At 35.1% G+C, this 21,806-nt stretch overlaps 1 protein-coding gene across 5 annotated transcripts in view; it reads left to right on the forward strand.

The window, feature by feature from the left end:
• The window catches only part of BANK1 (B cell scaffold protein with ankyrin repeats 1), a 316,505-nt gene that overhangs the window by 275,843 nt on the left and 18,856 nt on the right, over positions 1-21,806 (forward strand). For all 5 annotated transcript variants that reach the window (XM_057727798.1, XM_057727799.1, XM_057727800.1 and 2 more), the window contains one exon: positions 9,039-9,104. In XM_057727798.1, the coding sequence (XP_057583781.1) occupies positions 9,039-9,104 (66 nt within the window). The remainder of the gene's footprint in view (positions 1-9,038; positions 9,105-21,806) is intronic.

Genomic DNA, 21,806 nt, shown 5'->3' on the forward strand with positions numbered 1-21,806 from the left:
TCTACCACTTGGGACTGGCATCTGAAGTAGAGTGGAAGCAGGCTTGTCGGACTGAACTCTTAGTCTGTAGGGTCTGACACTATCTCCAGGTAGCCAGTCTCAGAATTGAACTAAATTGAGTTCAATTGTAGGATATGTGAATGGTGTTGTAGGACTGCTTGGTGGGGGGAAATCCCCACACATTTGGTGACCAGAAGTGTCTGAAATGAAGTGTGAGAGTGATGTGAAAGCAGAGGAGACACACAAGAAAGAAAGGCCCAGGAGGAAAGGTGAATTTTCCCAACACTGCTTTGCAGGGAGGATTCAGATTCAGCTGCTATTACCTAAGCAAATAACTTCATATATCTGAGATTCAAATTCCTCATTGTAAGTTGGGAATAGAAATAATATCTATTTTAAGAATTGTTTTAATATTTAAATGAGATAAAATTAACAACTACTTAACACAATACTTGGTATGTGGTGTACACTCAATAGGTAAAATTAAAAGCAATTCTACTTTGTCCTTCCTCAGTTTCTGGGCAGACAATGACTTTGATTAACTTTAAATTCTAGAAAAATGTGTGCTTCCTGGATTCTGGGGAGTTAGAAGTTAAGGAAACATTACAGATGGAACTGGGGAGCAGGACATCCTTCCCTCTAAAGGAACAAGTTGGCTTAGTTTACTGCATATGATAATAATTGTTAGGCAACTTTCATGATAATTTCAAATTCATGCAATAATCCTGCATAGCTGGCATTAATAGGTTCATTTTAGAGACACAGAGGGAATTCCCTAGCGGTCCAGGGGTTAGGACTCCATGCTTTCACAGCTGAGGGCCCTGGTTCCATCCCTGGTTGGGGAACTAAGACCGCACAAGCCACACGGCATAGCCAAGAAAAAAAAAAATGACACTTCTGCTAAAAAGCAGGGTATAAAATAAATTAAATAAAATATTTTAAAAATAGAGATACAGAAATTGATGTTCAGTGAGTTTCAGTGTCTTGTCCATGATGATAAAACTAGGAAGGGGAAGATGTGCAATTTGGACCCAGCTCAATCTGGCTACCACGTTTGTATACACATGGTAGGACATATTTTCTTTCTTGATATGTTTATTTCTGCATCATTTGTTAATATTTATTTCCTCCTTCTAACCCATAAGATCCATAAAAGAAGAGACCAGTTTTATTTGTTTTTGCCCTTCAAAACCTCATCTGTTTTTGTATCTTTGGTGCCAAGCTCAGTGCTAAATTCATAGCAGAAACCATGAATGTTTGATGAATATTAATTGAATGAGTACAAGGATGAATAAATGATAAAAGTGACAAGAACCACATCAATGTGGATAGAATAAGAGACTTAACCAACACTACACAGGGTGGTCAGAAGAGTATATCAATCTACTAATTCCTGTATTTCCCCTGTTTTAAACCATTTGAAGAGGGGATCCCATATGTAATGGGACAAAGTTCTAGGATATTCATTTATAGCTAAACATTCTAACTGCTTTCACACAGCATAATATCAGAGAGAAGCTCTATTTCCACCATCACCACCATCTCCTATCCCCAGAAATGTGACTTACTAATGCAGAATTGAATCTGTGCTTCATTTTATGAAGAGATATGTTTCTGGTTTTTTAATTCCATTCTTGTTATACTAAACCTAATTTTATGTTAACAACCACAAAAAGAATAACTCATTTCTCTTAAATGAAAAGTTTTTGAAGTCTGCCTGCTTTTAAAAATCGTATTCTCTCCATCTTTTTCTCCCTATAAAATTGGAAAGGATCAGGTTCATTAAGCTTCAAGAATATAGAGGAATTAACATGGATTTACAGTCCTTCTCAGTGACAAAATTCTTGATTTAAGACAAATCAGGGAAAGAAAATGAGCACTTTTCATAGTATAGATAGATTGGTAGTAAAACTATATCTGTAAATCATGGAAAGAGATGACTGCCTATTGGGGAAAATTTTTCAACATCAAAGGACAATTTCCCATTTCCTCCTCCCACAATGAAACCAAGATCCTTCTTCAGAGTCCATGTTGCTGATTTTGGGTAGAATATAATTTCCCCTTTAATTTTCAATTGCTACTGAGTTGCCCTTGGCATTTTACAGTGCAACAAAGTTGTATATGACCTTTTTGAGTGCTACTCAGCTACTGGGACCCCAAAATGTCAAGTACACCTCAGCTGCTCTCAGAAATTTTCCACTTGCAATTCACTTGTACTTGAAATTGATCACATACAATGCAATGGCAATGCAAACAGAAAAAAAAAAAAGCCTTGTAGAATCTCTTAGGAAAATTAATCCATATCATTGTAAAGGTGGGGCAGAATGGATTACCCTCTATCCTCATTAGTGAAGATCTATGGTCAAATGGATTAAAGTAAGCCTTAGATCAAGTGCCTTGGGTTCTACTCTCCACCCAGTGACCTTGTCCAAACCATTAGCTTTAGGACTTTGTATATATATCACAGGTGGTCTCAGGATAGAGGGATATATTTATCATCTATTTGTAACCCCAATCTCTCTGTCTTACCATGTGATTCTCTGCCTCCCTTCTTTTCCTGATAGGGTACTGGTATAGCTCTGCAAAGGAGAGGTCACATAGATCTGGGAATTCTGGTCTTTTTCCCCTTAACATGCAGTGCTCCAAGAGCATAACAATGCACTGTTGAATCTGTCTTTTAGGAAGAAGCCCAATTGGCCTAGAGTAGTAGTTCTTAACTGGTAGTGATTTGCCTCTCAGGAAACATTTGGAGACATTTGGCAATGTTTAGAGACATTTTGATTGTCATGGCTAAGACAGTACTATTGGCATCTATGCTAGGTCACAAAACATGTCTCAACAAATTTAAGAGGATAGAAATTATATCAAGCATTTTTTCCACCCACAGTGGTATGAAACTAGAAATCAATTACGGAGAGAAACGGAAAAATACAAACGTGGAGACTAAGCAACATGCCACTAAAAAAAACCAATGGGTCAATGAAGAAATCAAAGAGGAAGTCAGAAAATAAATGAAATGAAAATAAAAATAAAACTTTGCAAAATCTATGGGATGCAGCAAAAGCAGTCCTAAGAGGGGAGTTTATAGCAATACAGGTCTACCTCAAGAAACAAGAAAATCTCAAATAAACAGCCCTGTCCTTTTGAAATTTTCAACCTGCATTTTTGTAGTTTGAGTCTTTTTAGGAGAACTAGTATTCAATTTTTGTTCAAAGTGAACGTGACCAGATCCTACTGATTACTTCTTAGGACAGCAATATTTCCTGATACGAGAGAAGAAAAAGAAAAAAGAGGCCAGAGAAATTAATTTTGGTAAATCACTAAGCATGAACCAAAAGGTGAACTCATCACAGCTTCTAGAGTATTGCAGTGACTTCCTAACAACCACTTCTCTTTGAAACAAAAGGAAGATTACTAGGGATGTTACTGGAGTAATGTCTACAGTAATATCACTTTTTATTGAAAGCAAATGTTCAAGAAGTAAAGTCAAGCAGTGAGCACACACAAATCATATGGGAGGAAATAAACCCGTGGTCCAGTGCTCTGAAAGTAGTAGGTGTTCAGTACATGTTGCCTGCCTGGTAGCAAGAGGAAGAAAGACCTGCCTGCCTAGTGATGGAGAAGAGACTTTCCCAATAAACTCATTACAATGGCCTCAAGCTCTAATTACACAGAATTCCAACTACTCTCTTTCTCTGAATGTCTCAACTTCCTGGATAAGAAGTATTTCAAGAATGGAAACATTCTTATTTGCATTAAAAAGGATAAATACACAAATAAAAACAGTTTATATTCTACTCTAATAAAAATTAAGTTCCTTAGAAGTAGAAAAAGTAATTTATAGTGAGATTTCCTGGTTTGGGAGACGATTTTTATAGGAGTACTTCTATCAGACTTAAAGTTTCCATTACAAACTGGAAAGAAAATCAATGTTTTCTGCCTAGGAAACCAAAGCATTCATCGATATTTCCACCGAATTAGAATTGCTATGCTATTTTTCTTCATGCAGATATGTACTTTCCAACTTCCCATCGCCACCAATCTGCTGAGTAGGCTGTAGCTACAATCATGACCTCATGTGTGCTGGATTCGTGGATTCTTCCCCCCGACCCCCCAAAAAAACTGCAACTCCTGACTATGTGTCTGCCAGTCAGTAAACCACTTTCAGGTGAAAGACCTTGATATTATGTGGCTGATGAGGCTATTTCTGTTTGTGGCCATGCCACCCCTAGCATGCCTATTCAAATGTGGTGACCTGTGTTTGATAAATTTGTTGAAATTGGCAGCCCATAACTATTGCTAACAGGATGAAATGGTGCTTTTAAGCTGACTGGAGTGCTCAGTCCATCTTGATCCATTTGCAAAAAGGCTACATCCCTTCTCTGAGCTATGATTTGATTTGTCAGTATGATGACTCGCAGAGTTAGAACGTTCTGTTCCCTGCCTTTGCTGGCTAGACAAAGGGGTTGTTTACATTGCTTTCCTTTACCTCACTTTGCCTTTTTGTACTTAGCACTCACAGGGTGCAAATTGGGGGAACAAGGTAGGGAGAGTAAGGGTGCAGAGGTTGCGTTATGACCCTTCTCCTTCCTGCTCTATCCTCTCTCATGAGTAGGCACTAATGACACATTTGACCTTTGCTTAAAATAATACACAAAGTTGGAACACAGTGTGGAAACTAACTGGGTCTTATTTAACTTTGCATCCTTAGGACCTAGCACAGCACTTAGCTACAGAGTTAGCAATCTAATGAAAGTTTAATGAATGATTAACAAACATACTGCTGCTACCTATCCTGAGGACCTGGGGCACAATACAGATCTGTGTATTTCATATTATGTTAAATCCCTAGTTTCAAGAATTATCATCATGACAGGTATACAGCTCTAAACAACATTTCACTTCACACTTCTAATGGGCATGGCACATCAAGGGCTTTGTGGTTTATGATTCCTATCTTTATGAATGCATTTGGCTACATATTACACAGACTTTCCATTACCTTAGCCACTTATAAAATAATTCCCAATAAGCTTTATCAGATTTTCAAAGAAGCGCAGCCCTAGAAGAATCTGTTTGCTTGAAATAGGCCACTAATGAGGTTGACATGAAGAAAGTTCTTGCAGAAGCAACCTGGAAAGACAAATAGTGCAAGTGAATTTGTTATATTTCACCTTCTCCTCCTCCTCTGCTCTTCTGATAGTTCTGCTTTGCTTAACATTTTGAATATTTAATACTATGCTAATTTTTTCCATTCAATGTCATTTCTATTCTAGAGAAAATTTTACAGAAGTCATTCCACCAATATTTAAAATAAATGGGGGTGGTATTTGGGACATTTGCATTGTGTGAGATTATTTTGAACCTCAAAAATTGTTTTTCTTTCTTTATGGGCTTTTTTTTAATGTTTAAAGGTAGTGACAGCTACTAATAATGCATTCATTATTCTTTCTCCTCAAATTCCAGTTTTAGGTAGGAAGAGAAAGCTAAGGTTTCACTAGGGCAGAGTCATCAGAATTGACATTATGTCATAATTGCCTTGGTAGCATCATTTGAACGTTGATGCAATAAAGTTCAGTCAAAAATAATATTCACCAAGAATTCAAACACATAGGGACAGGACTGTCTCCATATATTACTGGTCTGTGATTTAACTTGCTAGTTTTCTATTAGTCTAAGCCCCCAGTGAAAAGAATCTCTTCCTCAAAGGTAGCATTCAATTTAAATTCATGTTCATTTGAGACTGTATCCAGGAACCATTTGGCCTGGAATGACTTGGGAAAAAAGAATTGGTAGCATCTTAGAATGTCAGAACTGAGTAAGATGCTAGAGATCATCTCATCTAAGTCTTAACTTTATTGGCAAAGAAAATAAAAAAGAAGAAAGAAAGAGAAAGCCATCTTCCCATGTCATTCATACATGTTGATAATATTGAGACAAAACTATACCCCTTCCACTGTGCCAAGTAGATTAGCGTTCTGGTATATAGATTTTTTCTTCAGCTGCTATATGTTTAGAACCAAAATCCTGTTGTATAAAAATACACACTTTCATATATAAATCTGAATGATACATACCCAATGCTTGGTTCTCCCTATGTCATGGATTTTATAGTTCTCTCTTATAAACTTTGTGAGGGTGAGATGGTAAACATAAAATGTATAAAACTTTCCAGAGCAAAGATTTCGCTCGTAGAAGCAATTTAAATATTTCAGCTAATATTTACTGTAAAAAGAAAGATTAACAAATTCTGGAATTTTATATCTATGTATTCTTTTCCTAAGGCTAATAGAGCGTGTGTCCTTGGTATGCATGTTTGCATCAGTGATCATTTGGATGGGCTATCTCTTTCTTCAAGAAACAAGTTATATAGGTGTCTTCCCAAGATTAACTCATATTCAAAAACACCTCCTAACTTTCACGCAATGAGAAACAGTGTGTTTGGCAATATGCTAATTGCTAAGTGAGTTAATGTAAGGAAATGAGGCTTGTCTATATGTGGAAAGAAGGAAACAGTTGTAGTGGGTGGAGCTGGAGGTGAGTTATGAGGGAATTTCAAGGGAGGTTATACAAGTGGAGAGGATTTTGTACCATGGGGCATGATTTAGTGCCCATCCTGCTCTTAAAGGGTTCTGTTATCAACAGTTTTATCATCACCCTACTCAGAGCATCCTACTCTCCCACCCCAATCCTCCACCCCATCCCAGGCTGTTCCAGCTACAAATGCTGCTGAAATGACAACAATAAATAAATATGTTGCTGTCACTTCTTAATCTAGAAACTGAGCATGTTTACCTGTTTAACATTTACTGTATTTCACAAACTCTGGACATTTGTTGTCAACAAACACATTTCAATAAAACATAAGATGTAAAGTGATCTTTAACAAATGAATGCCAAAAATCTGGAAAAAAATTCTATTTCCCAGTACTCCATAGCTTCAGAATTCATCAGAGTTCTTAAAACTTATAAATTAATGTACTTTTTACTGGAAGAATTTATCTTTGGATTCAGATTATTTCCCATATTAATGATGCCAGATTACAGCTTTTTTGTCTGAGACAGTCTCAGTGACTCTCAACAATACTGGCGAAAAAGCACAGAGTGTCTGCATGTTATTAAAATTTCAAAAGTGTTTTATTTTTTCAAGACTTTCAGAACTGGCCGATGAAAAAGAATTGAGCACACTTGTAAAACTGCTTTTACTATCCTAAAACATATTCACACACCATATATCCATCAGTATATTTTATTTGAGAAAAATGTATGCCACAAACCCAGAACTTGCCAGTAAGTTATATTTAGCATGTTTTCCAAATACTAAGTTGAAGCAGAAAATTGATTCTCAACCAAAAATGTTATTTCATGTGTATAATTTCTCTTAAACACATCATACTTTGAAAGTATATTCGCTTCTCCTGTTTGAAGGAGGACAGTAGAGCAGAGTACCCTTTTTCTTGACAACAGCTAGCAAAGCATATATGCTTAATGAATAATTATTGACTTGATATGGCTTAGGGAACTTTCTTAAATTTGAAAAAAATGCTATCTGGATTCACCACAGATATGACCTTGATATTAGATTGGTTTAAAGAATACTAAAACCAAAGACAGAGATCCAAAATAACTGCTGGGATGCATCTCCCAGGCAGAGTCGTGAAGCACCATCCAGCTGGAGCACTCCCACTCGTATGTGCCTTGGCCGGATTGTCCCAGGAAATCCTGGGGAGCTGCTAAGAGGAACAGGAGACACAAGCATGTTGGAAATGCCCCTCCCTATAGCTCCTTCTTTATTTTTTTTCTTTTAATAGAACATACTTATTTTACAATTTCTTTCAGGTTGTTTTATTACATCTAGTTCTTGGTATGGTGCTTTGCTAGCTGTGTTTGTTTCCTTATGTGATTTGTAATTTTTTCTATTGAAGTGTAGTTGATATATACATGCAATATTCTGTAAGCTACAAGCGTACAATATAGTGATTCACAGTTTTTAAGTTGGACTCCATTTATAGATATTATGAAATATTGGCTGTATTCCCTGTGTTGTATAATAAGTCCTCAGTTATGGAAGAGAAGAGCAGCAGTGCTGTGAAGAACCAAGCAATAGTTTAAAGTGCAAGGCTTGAGGGTCCAATTCACATCTCCACTAACAACAGTTCTGGGATCATTGCAAAATTACGTAGCCCTTTTACATGTTAGTTACTTCCACCTCCCTCATCTATAAACTTATGACATTAGACTAAACCTCCAAGACCTTTTCCAGTTCCCAAATCCTGTAATTTAGACTACCCATAAAAAATAAATGGAATTCTGTGATGTTCAATTTCTGAAGTCAAACTCTGAAGGCTATAGACTTTTTCATTAACAAATGCCAGAAGGTATATGGAACTTTGTGGGTGCTCAATAAATATTAAACAATCAATTTTATCTTTCATCTGCAAAATGGGGTGAGTAATGCTGACTTGTCTCACAGAATTCCGTGTGAGAAATAATAAATGAGAACAAAGCACTTTTCAGATAATGAAGTAATTCAAATAAGCTGCTTTAATAGGTCTGAGGTCTAGCTAGATGATGCAAGAATAAAGTGTCTTTTTTATTATTACATCTGTGAAATACAGCAGTCTTTTCATCTGTTTAAGAAGAAACAGTCATTATCCTTGCTTATCACCAAAAGTCAGCATGAGTAGTTTCTGTGCAAATGGAATTTTTCATGTGATTTTAGCATTTATCACTTTTAACAAAATGCAGCTTTTATCTCTACCTGATATCAAAATGGAATCATATCTTGATTCAAACAGTTTAATGAAGCGTTCCATCAGCATTATACTCTCTGAGCAAAGAAAATGCTTTTTGAAATGACTGATAAGCTGCACAAATGAGAAAATTGTAAATTTAATAATCCTCCTACCCAGAAAATAATACAATTCAGGAATTGTTACTAAGGAAAATGAAGTATTGCATTCTAGTTTCCTAGAGTCTTCTACAGTATGTTCTTTCTTATGTTTATGTTCAATAAATATGCGTTCTGTTTTTTACAGTGTTTCAACAAAAGGCTGCCGGAAGGCAATCTGATGGTGACAGATTCCATGGTCCTAAGAAACAAGGTACTGACATGAATTTCAGTTTATTTAATAATCTCTAAGTAAAAGTTAAAGATGTCTTATGAATACTGGATAAAGTCTCCTGAGATAGAAGTAATAATTGTGCACTTGGTTAATTTTACTCTTAAGTCAGTGTCTTACCCGAATATAGTTTTTCCATAATAAGATTAATGCAAGAAAATTATTTCAATTAATGAAGGCAGATTATTTTAATTAACAAAGGCAAGAAATTAACAAAGGCCTTATTAGGATGTTTGTGGTGATGTTGATGATATTGTTTGTTATCAGGGCTCTAGGAGGGTCAAGTAAGACAAATTCTCTAACATGCCTCAGAGACCTTTAGAGAGAAGCCTCTGGAATGTAACTTGGTAGGAGGGGCAGATGACTGATGCCCCAACGAAGGGGACCAGCATGGGTTTTCTGTGCTCTGCATTGACCTCCAATCAAAGATCGTACCCTTTCTCACTATTCTCTTGTCTCAGGCACTGGACCCAACATTTTTTCTGAACAATTATTTGTCATGCAGAAAAGAGCTGAACACTGTAGCTACAGAGGCATCTCACACAGGAGAAATATTTTCCTCTCACTCCATAATGAGGCAGGTGCCTCCAGCCTTCCCTGATACACTTGATTCCTATTGAAAAGAGGGACTCTAGCACATTATTTATTATGATTTTTTTTCTGATAATAAGTCTTTGGTTAAAGTTCAAAAATGAAGAACATAAAAGTTGGCAGAGGTGGAGGTAACACTGGATGACTCTGATAATCAATGAGCATGTGCAGATGTTTTTAACTTCAACCCACTTTTGAAATAATGTCACTCCAAAATAATATTACCTTGTAGTTGTTACCCATAAATCATTGAGAGAGACATTAAAATAAAACCGGGAAGTTATTTCACCAGCAGCCACTAACCACGTCCATAGGCTCTTTGTGTGCCATTGTGAAAATGGCGAGGTACTGATTGCACCAACTTCTAACACCCACTAACCTATTAAATTCAGAAGCTCAATGGACTTGCTTCAGGGATGCCACCGATCATCCTCCAAACTAAGGTGTGTCCTTAAATGAGTGATCATCACCCATCACCGTAACAGTGGCATTTCTCAAGGCAGCGAAGTTGTACTTAGATCATTCTTCCAAGTACATGGTGTTTGAATGCAGCAATATTGAACCTGAACTTCCAGTCTCCTACAAGTCACTTGTATATACTGCCTATAAATTTGTGTGCAAAAACTCTCCTTATTGGACATTTTTTCATTTCTAGTGATTTTTTATTTTGAAGGGAAAGATGTATCTTTTTAAGTCTACTATTATCCTCCCACTGTGCCTTTAGCTCTCTCGAGAAATAAATGCAGACCTCCATGTGAGATCATTGTATCATTAGGATCAAACAGGTATTGAAGAATTAAAGTAGAGAAGATGATTATTCCTATCTGGATTCTTCCAGATAGGAAAGAATAAAGAGAGGGGATGCTTTGAGCTCTTAGGGAGAAAGTTTCCCTTAAGCATTTTTAACAAATTTTTCACTTATATTTTAATTAAATTTTGTTAGAATTAAAAGGATGATGTGAAGAAGGCCACAGGAGATGAAAGAAGGTGAAAAGTAGCAAGTATAATGAAGGGATCCTCAGAATGCCTTATCTGTCACCCTCTGGTTGTCCCACAGAGTGCAATATAAGGAAAGGCTGCTAATGTCTCTGAAGCTTAGAAGAAACCTATTAGTATTCCACCATATGTGTAGAAAAAATAGCCCCTTCTGTACTCAGAATAAAAGGGGAGGAGAGAATGGTAGAAGGAAACAAGAACCTAAATTATAGACTATTGTATTGAATTAATATCTGTCCATATCTTATTACTTAATTTGCTTCATCAAGATCAATGATGACTAGATTATTTTTAATTCTTGGGGGTTAGGATACTGAAAGTTTAAATCATATTTTTGTGTGAATTTTTCTCTTTCTAGATATTTCAATCCAATTATTGATGATATTTTTGATTAGTCACCTTAGAGCAGTTTCCCTAGATTGCTTTCACCGTGGACATCAGCGATTTGGCAGAATGGAAAAGAATAGTGTTCTGTTTGCAAGGACTAGAGGAACATTAAATCTTATGAAATGTTAGAGAAAAAAACCTTCCTAATGACTGCAGTCTGCAAGGAAATCAGATTCTGGCATAAGAAAAAAAAATAATTAGGAATAATTGGGAAGGTTTTGAAATTAAAGAATTAAGTACCTAATGGACTTCCTCTGTCCAACCATTTTTCTCTAAACCTTTTCAGATATTTATGACCATCCAGACCATGGGACATACTAGGCAATCAAAACTGCTTATTCCTAAATTAATGACTTCTCTTCAAATATCTTGGGATTTTATGGTGTATTAGGAAAAGCAATAATACATGCTTCACCAATGATAATCTCTTTATTTGATAGACAACAAAAAAGGCCCTTTTGTGAATTGTTTGTCAGAGTCAAGATTTTTTAAAGGGACTGGATAGGTTCTCTAAAGTTTGAAGAAATTATTCAATTATTTCACTATATGCTGCAAGGAAAAGGGATTATGAGAGCCAACTATTTTCCCACTAAAGTATAGGCATTTCAGATGCCCTATGTTGAAGATTGCCAAGGGATTGCCAGGAAGTTACATTATTGCTAAGTCAAGGAATTTTCCTGAGAAACGGAAAAAAATTAATTGGCACCATTTCCATGGAAACTCAACAGATTTTTTCAACTCAATTTTCACATCTTGAAAAAAATATCAGAAAAATGCTGAGGACTTTGGATCACAGATAAAAGTTGCTATCAAAATACAGTTTTAAAATCAGTTTTTCCAAGTTGGTTTTAAAATTAGAAAATTTTAAATCGGTGCCAGAGTGTTGTCCCCAGAATGTGCTGCTACCACACCTCCACCCACTTCCCAAAATTGAGCCTCACAGAGCAGTCAAGGGTTTGTTCTTCAACGTGGCAAACCAGAGAACTGAATTTTGTCACTGGGTTTGGAATCAGTCAGCGTTTTGATGTCTGAGTCCTATTAACTAAGCTCATGGAGGACTGACTTATAACCCCCAACTCCAGTCAGTTAAATCTATACTATGGGAAGATTCCTTCCCAGCAACAAGAATGCTTTCATTCCTTAGGCCCTTGCCAAATAATTAAGTTTTTATGAAATATAATTAGTAATTAGAAGACTACTAGGTGAACGTGATCAGCTCAAAGCATGCTGGAGGAATGTAAGGGCTTTGAGGCGATGGAAATACCTGGTTAATTTTCTGTGCTTCACAAAATCATGTAATAGTCTGGGGTAGAGATTGTTTACATCTCCCAGGCCTGTTACAGCCTTTTTTTCCTCTGTTATATCTTTTTCTTGGGCTATGCCAGGGGCCCTTTTCTATCTTCACCAGAATCATCCCCATTTTGTTAACATAGCCGTGCCTCAGCGTTGGTGCCTGGCAATAGATGAGGTTTAGCGTTCTTAGCATTCTTAACTGCCTCCGTGGGTCATGGGTCACGGGGTCACGGCCACAGCTATGCCCAGCCACACAGTGAAATAATAATAATCTAATCAAGCATGTGTTGTTGCTGTCATGCTTGGAAGGCAAACCATTTTTTTGAGGGATGGGATTAGGTGGAAGCTAGAAAGGAGCACATCCACCCTAACCAGCTGCCTGTACCAGTGACTCTCAATCCCAGATGAACATAAGAATTACTCGTAGAGCTTCTAGAATTTAGTTGCCTAAGTCCTACCTTAGACATGGACTACAAGTGGAACACAGGAGAATAGTAATACACTATAATGATAATAATCTCAAAGCAATGCACAAAAAACAACATCTAACCAAAAGAAACTGTTTCAGAGGCCATATTGTGGTCAAATCTGGCCTTTAAATATATTTTATTTAAAAAGTAATGTTCACAATATAATTTCAGTTTTTTGCCATGTTTAAACCATACTTAAATCCATGTCTCATGTAGCAATTCAGATCTCCAAGCACTCCCTAATGATTTGCTACAAATGACTTTTGATATTATCATTTGTTATCATGCTTTCCGTATTGTTTTCTTTTATTTAAGACACATTTCTCTAAACACATAATTCTATCAGAACTGGGAAAATAAAATGCATATCAAGAGAATCATGCTATGAATAAAAACACGAATGAGAAAATAATTATTTTTGAGAATGAAGACTATTCAGATGTGTTTAATAAGCAGGCACTGAATCTTATCTGCTCAGTAATTCTATCTGTCTGGCCTCTGTAGGCTTATGAGTTTGCAACCTCTGATATAGTCTCTGCCCACTAATTCTTCAGTGTAGACTGCAAAATCGTTGTTATAGGCTTGTCTTTTCAGGGGGTGTGCATGCTCTTGGGAAAGATATAGTCAGAGAACATATCTTGTATGAGCTTTCTAAATTCCCAGTGCTGCAGCAATTTGATGAATGTTAAATAATAGAATTTTCTGTAAGTAGGAGACCTGGAGAAATGTAGATGGTATTACCCTTATGTGGGGAAAAAAGAATTCTGGTCCTTGAAGTATTTTTATCAGGCTACTTTTGCCAGTACTTGATATATTAAAAAGAAAAGAGGGAAAATTATCAAAATATGGTTATTTGTACTCCATAAAAAAATAATGGCTTCAATTCTCTTTTTCAGTATAACCTACATTTCCATTTGTCATATTGTTCGTGAGAGTTTTCTTTTTTGTTAAAGTCATACCTGGAAAAACTTGTGTAATAGCTGAGTTCTTGTCCAAAATGGTGATGTGTCAACAGCCAGCAGTGGCCTCTCAGAAATGCTTGTGAAGGAAAAGCATCAAAAAGATGGAATTCTTAATAATAGTGGAAACAAAGACTGGAAAATAGCTAATGCTGGAATATGGGACTAATTCCAATTCATTCTAAGGTTGAAAAAAGAGGACTGAGACAAATATTGGTTGAAACAATAAAATCAGTAGTCCACCTGCTGACCCCCAGCTGTCACTCAACTACACAAATGCTAATTTTTTAACGTTCTCCCCACTACAGTGCTGCTCTTTCTATACATGTGCAGAAAAAAGTAGCTCTCCCAGTAGAAAGCATCCTGAGACCCTGCAGTAAAGCTCTGTGAAGGAAAGATGGGATGGGCAAGAAAAATTACTGTATATTCAGGGAGTTAGTTGCTTGTTACAGACCTATCAGTATAGTGCCAAAGAATCATGTTCCACCTATATAAGACAAAGCTGCGCTAGACAAAGCTGCTGAGCCCTGGGATCTTGAGTTGTGAATATTACCTGTCAAAGTCCTCTGTAGTCCTAGAGCAGAGAACAAAGTTTGATCTGAACACACAGGATAGAAGCAAAGGATAAACAATCACCTCTTGTTGGACATGATTGTACAGATGTGTTTTCTTTTAAGAAGACAGAAGAAGAGAACAAATAAATAATATGAGAACTTCAAAAACCACATCAAAGGAATGAAAGAAGAATTTCATCATGAAGACTCAGGATAATTACTCTTCTGTAAATGATTTGTTTCATGAGTAAGATTGTCGTATATCTTCCCAAGAACCACCAAGCTATCAGTATGGAGATAGTGGGAAACACACACCTGTGCCCCCGACACACACACACACACACACACACACAGAATGAGATCATCTCAACTAATGATTTGTAACTGTTAAAGTCTGAATTTTTTAATAGATTCTTTTTTTTAATTTATTATTTTTATTTATTTTTTTTTATTGGTTGCTTTGGGTCTTCATTGCTATGTGTGGGCTTTCTCTAGTTTTGGAGAGCAGGGGCTACTCTTCATTGTGGTGTGCAGGGTTCTCATTGCAGTGGCTTCTTTTCTTGCAGAGCACAGGCTCTAGGCATGCAGGCTTCAGTAGTTGTGGCTCTCGGGCTCAGTAGTGGCTCATGGGCTCTAGAGCACAGGCTCAGTAGTTATGGCACACAGCCTCAGTTGCCCCGCAGCATGTGGGGCAGACCAGGGCTCAAACCACATCCCCCGCATTGGCAGGAGGACTCCCAATCACTGTGCCACCAAGGAAACCCAAAGTCTGAATTTTTTTTACAAATATTTTAACTTTTTAGAAAATAACTTTAAAAGTTTAAAAGTATGAGTTGTTTTTAATTTTTCATTTATTAAATTAAGCTAAACTATTCAGCTTTCAGAGTCAGTGCTAGATACCCACTGACAATATACAGGAGCCAAAAAAGAAAATTTCAGAAAACTGCAACTCATAAACAAACAAAACATAGAGAAGAAACATCAACAGAAAGTCAGGAGTCGAGGTCAGGCTGAGATGAAAGCAAAAATAGTTCAAAGACATTTTAGCTGAGATAGCAGGATGAGGTGAAACATGTGACATGAAGAAAAGGCATCAAGTGACAAGAGGATGTATGGCAAAAATAAAATAAACTTGGAAACTAAAATTTCAATAGCAAATTAAAATCCACATTGGTTATAACAAAAAGGACTGACAGTGAGTGAAATTAATCATTGAAGTTGAGAGCATAATTAGAAAAGGGTTTGTTCCCAATACATGGAAATACTAAAAACAATCAAAAGATGTGGAGAACAGAGATCCAACTTATGTATAATAGGTGTTTCAAAAATAAGATAGAAAATACAATCAATGACATAGTTAAACAAAGCTTCAGAGTACAGAAGAGTGGAGGAATGGAATATGCAGACTGTATGGACTCACTGTGATCTAGGAGAAAATAAGGAAATATACCCATATTTAAAAGCTTCTTAGCAAACTGTTTTAGTTATAAAGATGAAGAAACAATCCTAAAGTATTGAGGAAATATCACTTATATTTTTCTGTTTTAAAAATCAAAATCAGTTTTAAAACTTGGAGAATGATGTAACAAAAATTTGAGATCATGGACTACATGATTTATTGGAAAAGATTGCAACTTAAGAAGTTTATATTTAGTCTGCTAATGTGTTCGTGTAAGAAGAAAACAAATATATTTTTTGGATGTCCAAGATTTTAGAAAAGATAGCATTTCTATGTCATCATGAAAGTATTCCCCCAAATATCTTCTAAATAAGTGAGAGATACTTAGCAACAGAGACTCGCAGACAGAAAACAAATTTATGGTTACCAAAGGTAAAAGGCGGGTAGGGGAAGGGGTAAATCAGGAGGCTGGGATTAACATATACACACTACTATGTATAAAATAGATAACCAACAAGGACCTACTGTATAGCATAGGGAACTACACTCAATATTATGTAATAACCCATAAGGGAAAAGAATCAGGAAAAGAATATATATATATAAAAAACTAAATCACTGTGCTGTACACCTGAAACTTACATGATATTGTAAATCAACTATACTTCAAAATTTTTTAAAGAAAGAAGTTATGGCATTAAAGAATTTGTGGTGCATAGTTAATCCAATAAAACATGGAATTAACTTTAAATAATTATTATAAATTTATTTATAAAACATCTGAATGTAAAATATTGGTGATAAAAATATGTAATGCAAGAAATCATAATTTTATTGCAATAATCTAGGTCCAGTTCTCAAATAATATGAAAATGTCTAGAAACTAGAAAAAAATTTAAAAATAGAATAATGCCCTATCATGACTTTACTAATCAAAAAATATAAGGTAAAAAAACTCCAAAATTGAAAAAAGTAATCATTATTTTAAAATAAAATATATACCTTCCAAATCACTTACTATTATATAATTATATAATATATATACTCTATATCTATTTGTCTATCTATCTAATCTTTATAGCAAAAGATGAAAACTAAAAGGCAAAAAAAAAAGGATACAAAATAAGATTATGATTAGAATAGCAGTTATGAAAACACGTGTCAGTTAAACATCCTCACAGAGCAATAACAATCACTGAGGGCAAATGGCACTGTGTGAAGCATTTATATACCATAGATCAAGTTCTCACAGCTAACTTATGAGGTAGATATTATTTTCCTTTTTAAGATGGATTGGTTATCTGTAATCAAGTTCACAGAACTAATAAGTGGTAGAGGTGGAATTTCAACTTAATTCTTTTTTACTCTAAAGCCCATGTTTATAATCTCCTACTATCCTGTTCTTCCAGGTAATCATATTGACAACAATCTCTACAATTTCCTGGGCTTTTGAACAAGCCTGGAATATTATAAAGCATGTTACACATATTAACTAACTCCTTTAACCTGTAATTAAAGGTATTATTTATCCTCATTTTGTAGACAAACTGAAGTTTGCGAAGGTGGGGTGAGACATACCATGCTTGCCTGGTTCCAAATACCACATTATATATTTTCTTTGATAGAAGATGAAGATTCAAATTTGGATAAAAGACAAAATCAAACTATATCCTGCTTTTTGAAGATATACTGTAAGAAAAAAAACTAAAGAAAAGTTGAAAATTTATGGTCATTAATGATTGCTTAAAGAAACAGAAATAAAGGAGTTGTTTTCAATCTTAATTTTAGAAAAAATAGATTTCAAGGCAAAAGTATTAGACAAAGAAAATCATTTTATTTATTTAAATTCTAAAATCCAAATAAAAGCATGTCATCCATGTTCTTTTATGTGGCAAATATTAAAACATTAAAATATTTAAATAAAATGTGGTAGGATAAAAGAATTGACAAAAACCACAGTAGTAGTGAGAGGTTATAAATACTTTGATTCTTTAATAAAAGAGTAAAAATGCAAAAAAAAAAGGGTATATAAAAAATTAAGATAATATAAGTTTGTACTTAATAGACTGCACAGTTTTCAAAGCCCTTAATTGATAATATGATATCTGATTTTTTAAAAACAATAAAAATGACCTATTCAGCCCACTTTCTGATCTCAGTATACTTTTTAAAGAATTAACAACAGAAATGAAAAACACCTGAAGAAGTTCTAAAAAACCTGTGAAGGCAAAGAAAATTAAAACAAAATTGAATGCTTAGCAAACAAACTATAAGCAGAGGCAACATCATAGCCTTAAATCTTAAGTTATTAAACGAGAAAAGGAAAACAAAGAAACTAGACACAATGGGGGAAAAATTATGGAATAAAACTAATGTAATAAATCTAGTAAGAGTTAAAAATTAATGGCAGAATTTTTAAAATTCACAGATGTGAAAACACAAGAAATTTTAACTAAATCTAAAAGTTTATCTTTAAAAAGAATAAATTAGCAAATACTCTGGCAAATCTAACAAGAAAAAACACCAGTAAGAAAACCAGTCATGAGAAGATGTCAGTATATAGAATAAGAGGAATTGTTTTATTTTCTTGTATATAAAAATATGTGACTTTTCTCATCAAAATGTCTACAAGTAATAAATGCTGGAGAGGATATGGAGAAAAGGGAATCCTCCTACACTGTTAATGGGAATGTAAATTGGTACAACCACTATGGAACAGTATGGAGTTTCCTTAAAAAACTCAAAATAGAACTACCATATGACCCAGCAATCCCACTTCTGGGAATATATCTGGAGAAAACCATAATTCGAAAAGATACATGTACTCCAGTGTCCATTGCAGCACTATTTACAATTGCCAAGACATGGAAGCAAGCTAAATGTCCATTGAGAGAGGAATGGATAAGGAAGATGGTGGTACATATATACAATGGAATATTACTCAGCCATAAAAAGAATGAAATAATGCCATTTGCAGCAAATGGATGGACCTAGAGATTATCATACTCAGTGAAGCAAGTCAGAGACAAGTATCATATAATATCATTCATATGTGGAATCTAATTTTAAAATTATAAAAGTGAACTTATTTACGAAACAGAAATAGACTTACAGATATCAAAAGCAAACGCAGTTACCAAAGGGAAAATGTGGTGGGGGGAAGGGATAAATCAGGAGCTTAGGATTAACATACACATACTAATATATATAAGATTGATAACCAACAAGGACCTACTGTATAGCACAGGGAACTCTACTCAATATTCTGTGATAACCTATATGAGAAAAGAATCCGAAAAAGAATGAATATATGTATACGTATAACTAAATCACTCAGCTGTATACTTGAAACTAACACAACATTGTAAATCAACTATACTCCAATGAAATTAAAAAATATATATATGATTTTTCGAAGAGAAATGCTAATTAACAAAATTATGTCAGGTGATAATGATGTGTCAATGCAGGCTCATCAGTTGTAACAAATATACCAGTCTGGTGGGCAGTGTTGATAACAGGGGAGGCCACTCATATGTGGGACTAGAGGTATATAGGAGATCTCTGTACCCTCTACTCAGTTTGACTGTGAACCTAAAACTACTGTAAATAATAGAGTGTATTAATAAAACAAAGTTAGCTTATTTAAAAAATCATGTCAGGTGATGAAAGGAATTTTTTAAGTATTACTAGACTGATAACTAAGGAATGTTTGTACTAAGTTTTAACTCAAAAGATAACCCAGGACAAGTTTTGTCACTGAGTTATTTCAAACTCAAATAAAAGAGAATTTTTATATTGTATGAACCATGTAGTAGAAATATTAATATAATGTGCTAGTTATTTCATTAAGGAAATACATGATAATCTTGGTTAATGATGAAAAAGACATAAAATCATTATTGTTCAACTATTCATGGGCTTTTTTTAAATCCCGCAAAATAAGAAAGAGGATAATTTCTCAGCATGATCAGGAATGTCTTACTTGTTTAAGAATAGAGCTATTCTCAAGACTGGGAACAAGGTAAGGAGGCTTATTATCAATATTTTTACTTATCATTATTCTGGAAGGTTCTAGCAACTGGAATAACATATGAATCTAAAATAAAAAGTGTAACTATTGGGAAGGAGAAAATACTTTTTCATTATCTTTTAGATGATATATGAACATGCCTAGAAACCATGATATAATCAATTGTGACTCAAAAATTATTTAAAGCAGTTTAATATAATTCAGTAATAATTTGCTTTTTGTGTGTGTACCAGCAATATTAGTTTGGCGACATCATAAAAGAAATAAAAAAGTATTCACTATACATTGAAAACAAAAAGTTCCTATTAAAAAGAGAGAGGTATACCATTTTCTCACGGGGTAGATTAGTCTAAATTGTTCCTAAAATAATTTGTAGATTTAAGAAAATCCCAGTCATTTTGAACAGACTTTTTTTCCTTTAAGGGGAGACACAACAGTTTGGAAGAATGCTTCTAAATTCATAAAGGTGATAAATAAGAAGAGCTGAAATGAGACAACCATTTAGGAAAATAAAGACAGCACCACTTGCCATGTGTGTTAAGGTCTAGTACTGTTACTTATGTAGTGCTTAAAGCTACAGTATTTAGCATTACATGGGCATAAGAATCACTTAACAGTGAAAAAATAGTTTAGGTTATAAAATTATTTGATAATATTGCAAAATATTATCAAAAGTGCATTAAAACAGATATTCCTTTATCCAACTGCTGAGAGTGTATTTAACAACACACTTTCAGGAAGGGAGTTGGTCACTAAGTATCAATAGCTTTAAAAGTATTCAAACTCAAAAATTAGACTTTTCGGAGTCTATCCGAAGAAAATAAGCAACAATACAACCAATGATTTATGTTAAAGACTTTTAAGCACCAATAATACGTAACTGTGGAAAAAATGGAAACAAAAAATAGCCAACAGTAGGACTTCCCTGGTGGCACAGTGGTTAAGAATCCACCTGCCAATGCAGGGGACACAGGTTTTATCCCTGGTCCAGGAAGATCCCACATGCCTCAGAGCCACTAAGCCCGTGTGCCACAACTACTGAGCCTGCACTCTAGAGCCCACAAGCCACATCTATTGAGCCCACGTGCCACAACTGCTGAAGCCTGCGCACCTAGAGCCCATGCTCTGCAACAAGAGAAGCTGCCACAATGAGAAGCCCACGCACTACAACAAAGAGTAGCCCCCACTCACCGTTAACTAGAGAAAGCCCGTGTGCAGCAACAAAGACCCAACACAGCCGATAAATAAATAAATAGATAGATAAATATTTTAAAAAATAGCCAACAGTAGGAAAATGGTTAAAAACTTTATTGAATATACAAAATTTGGAATATAATATAGCCATGAAAACTCATGTTTCAAAGAATGTTTAATGGCATGGAAACATTCTTAGGCTATATGAATAAGAGAAAAGAGCAGGAAACATACCAGTATAAACCTAGTTCAGAAAAAAGAAAAAGAAAAGAAAGAAATATACACTTAAAAGGGAGAAACATCAAAATGTTAATACTCCACATTTCTGAAGAGTGTAATAGTGAGTGATAGTTATTTTCTTTTTCAGTACTCATCTGTATTTTCTAGATGGGGGTGGGGAATCACCTTCTAAATCTACAATTAAAATGAAATGGCAAAGAATATATTGTTAATGAAAAAATTATTCTGCCATTTGTCAAACAGTAAGGCCAACTTTATTCAGGGGATTATATCAACAATATAGGGACTATTGCTGTGGGGTTTTACCATAGGGGAGAGAGATTCATCTCAACTCTGCATATAACAAGGAAGAGTGGGAATTTATAACCCAGGAGCAAAGTGTGTAAGGGGGTGAGACGTGGATGGAAAATTACTGAGAACATCAGGGATGAGAGAGATTCTCGCTAAATTGACCTAACAGGATTCTTACTCAAGGCTGGCCAAGTGATCAGATCACACCTGCGGAAACATGGAAGATAAAGGAACCCAAACAGATATTGAAGGTGATCAGATATCAAGGGTGGGGAAT

Source organism: Hippopotamus amphibius, chromosome 3 (genome assembly GCF_030028045.1).
Source record: "Hippopotamus amphibius kiboko isolate mHipAmp2 chromosome 3, mHipAmp2.hap2, whole genome shotgun sequence".
Classification (NCBI taxonomy): Eukaryota; Metazoa; Chordata; class Mammalia; order Artiodactyla; family Hippopotamidae; genus Hippopotamus; species Hippopotamus amphibius.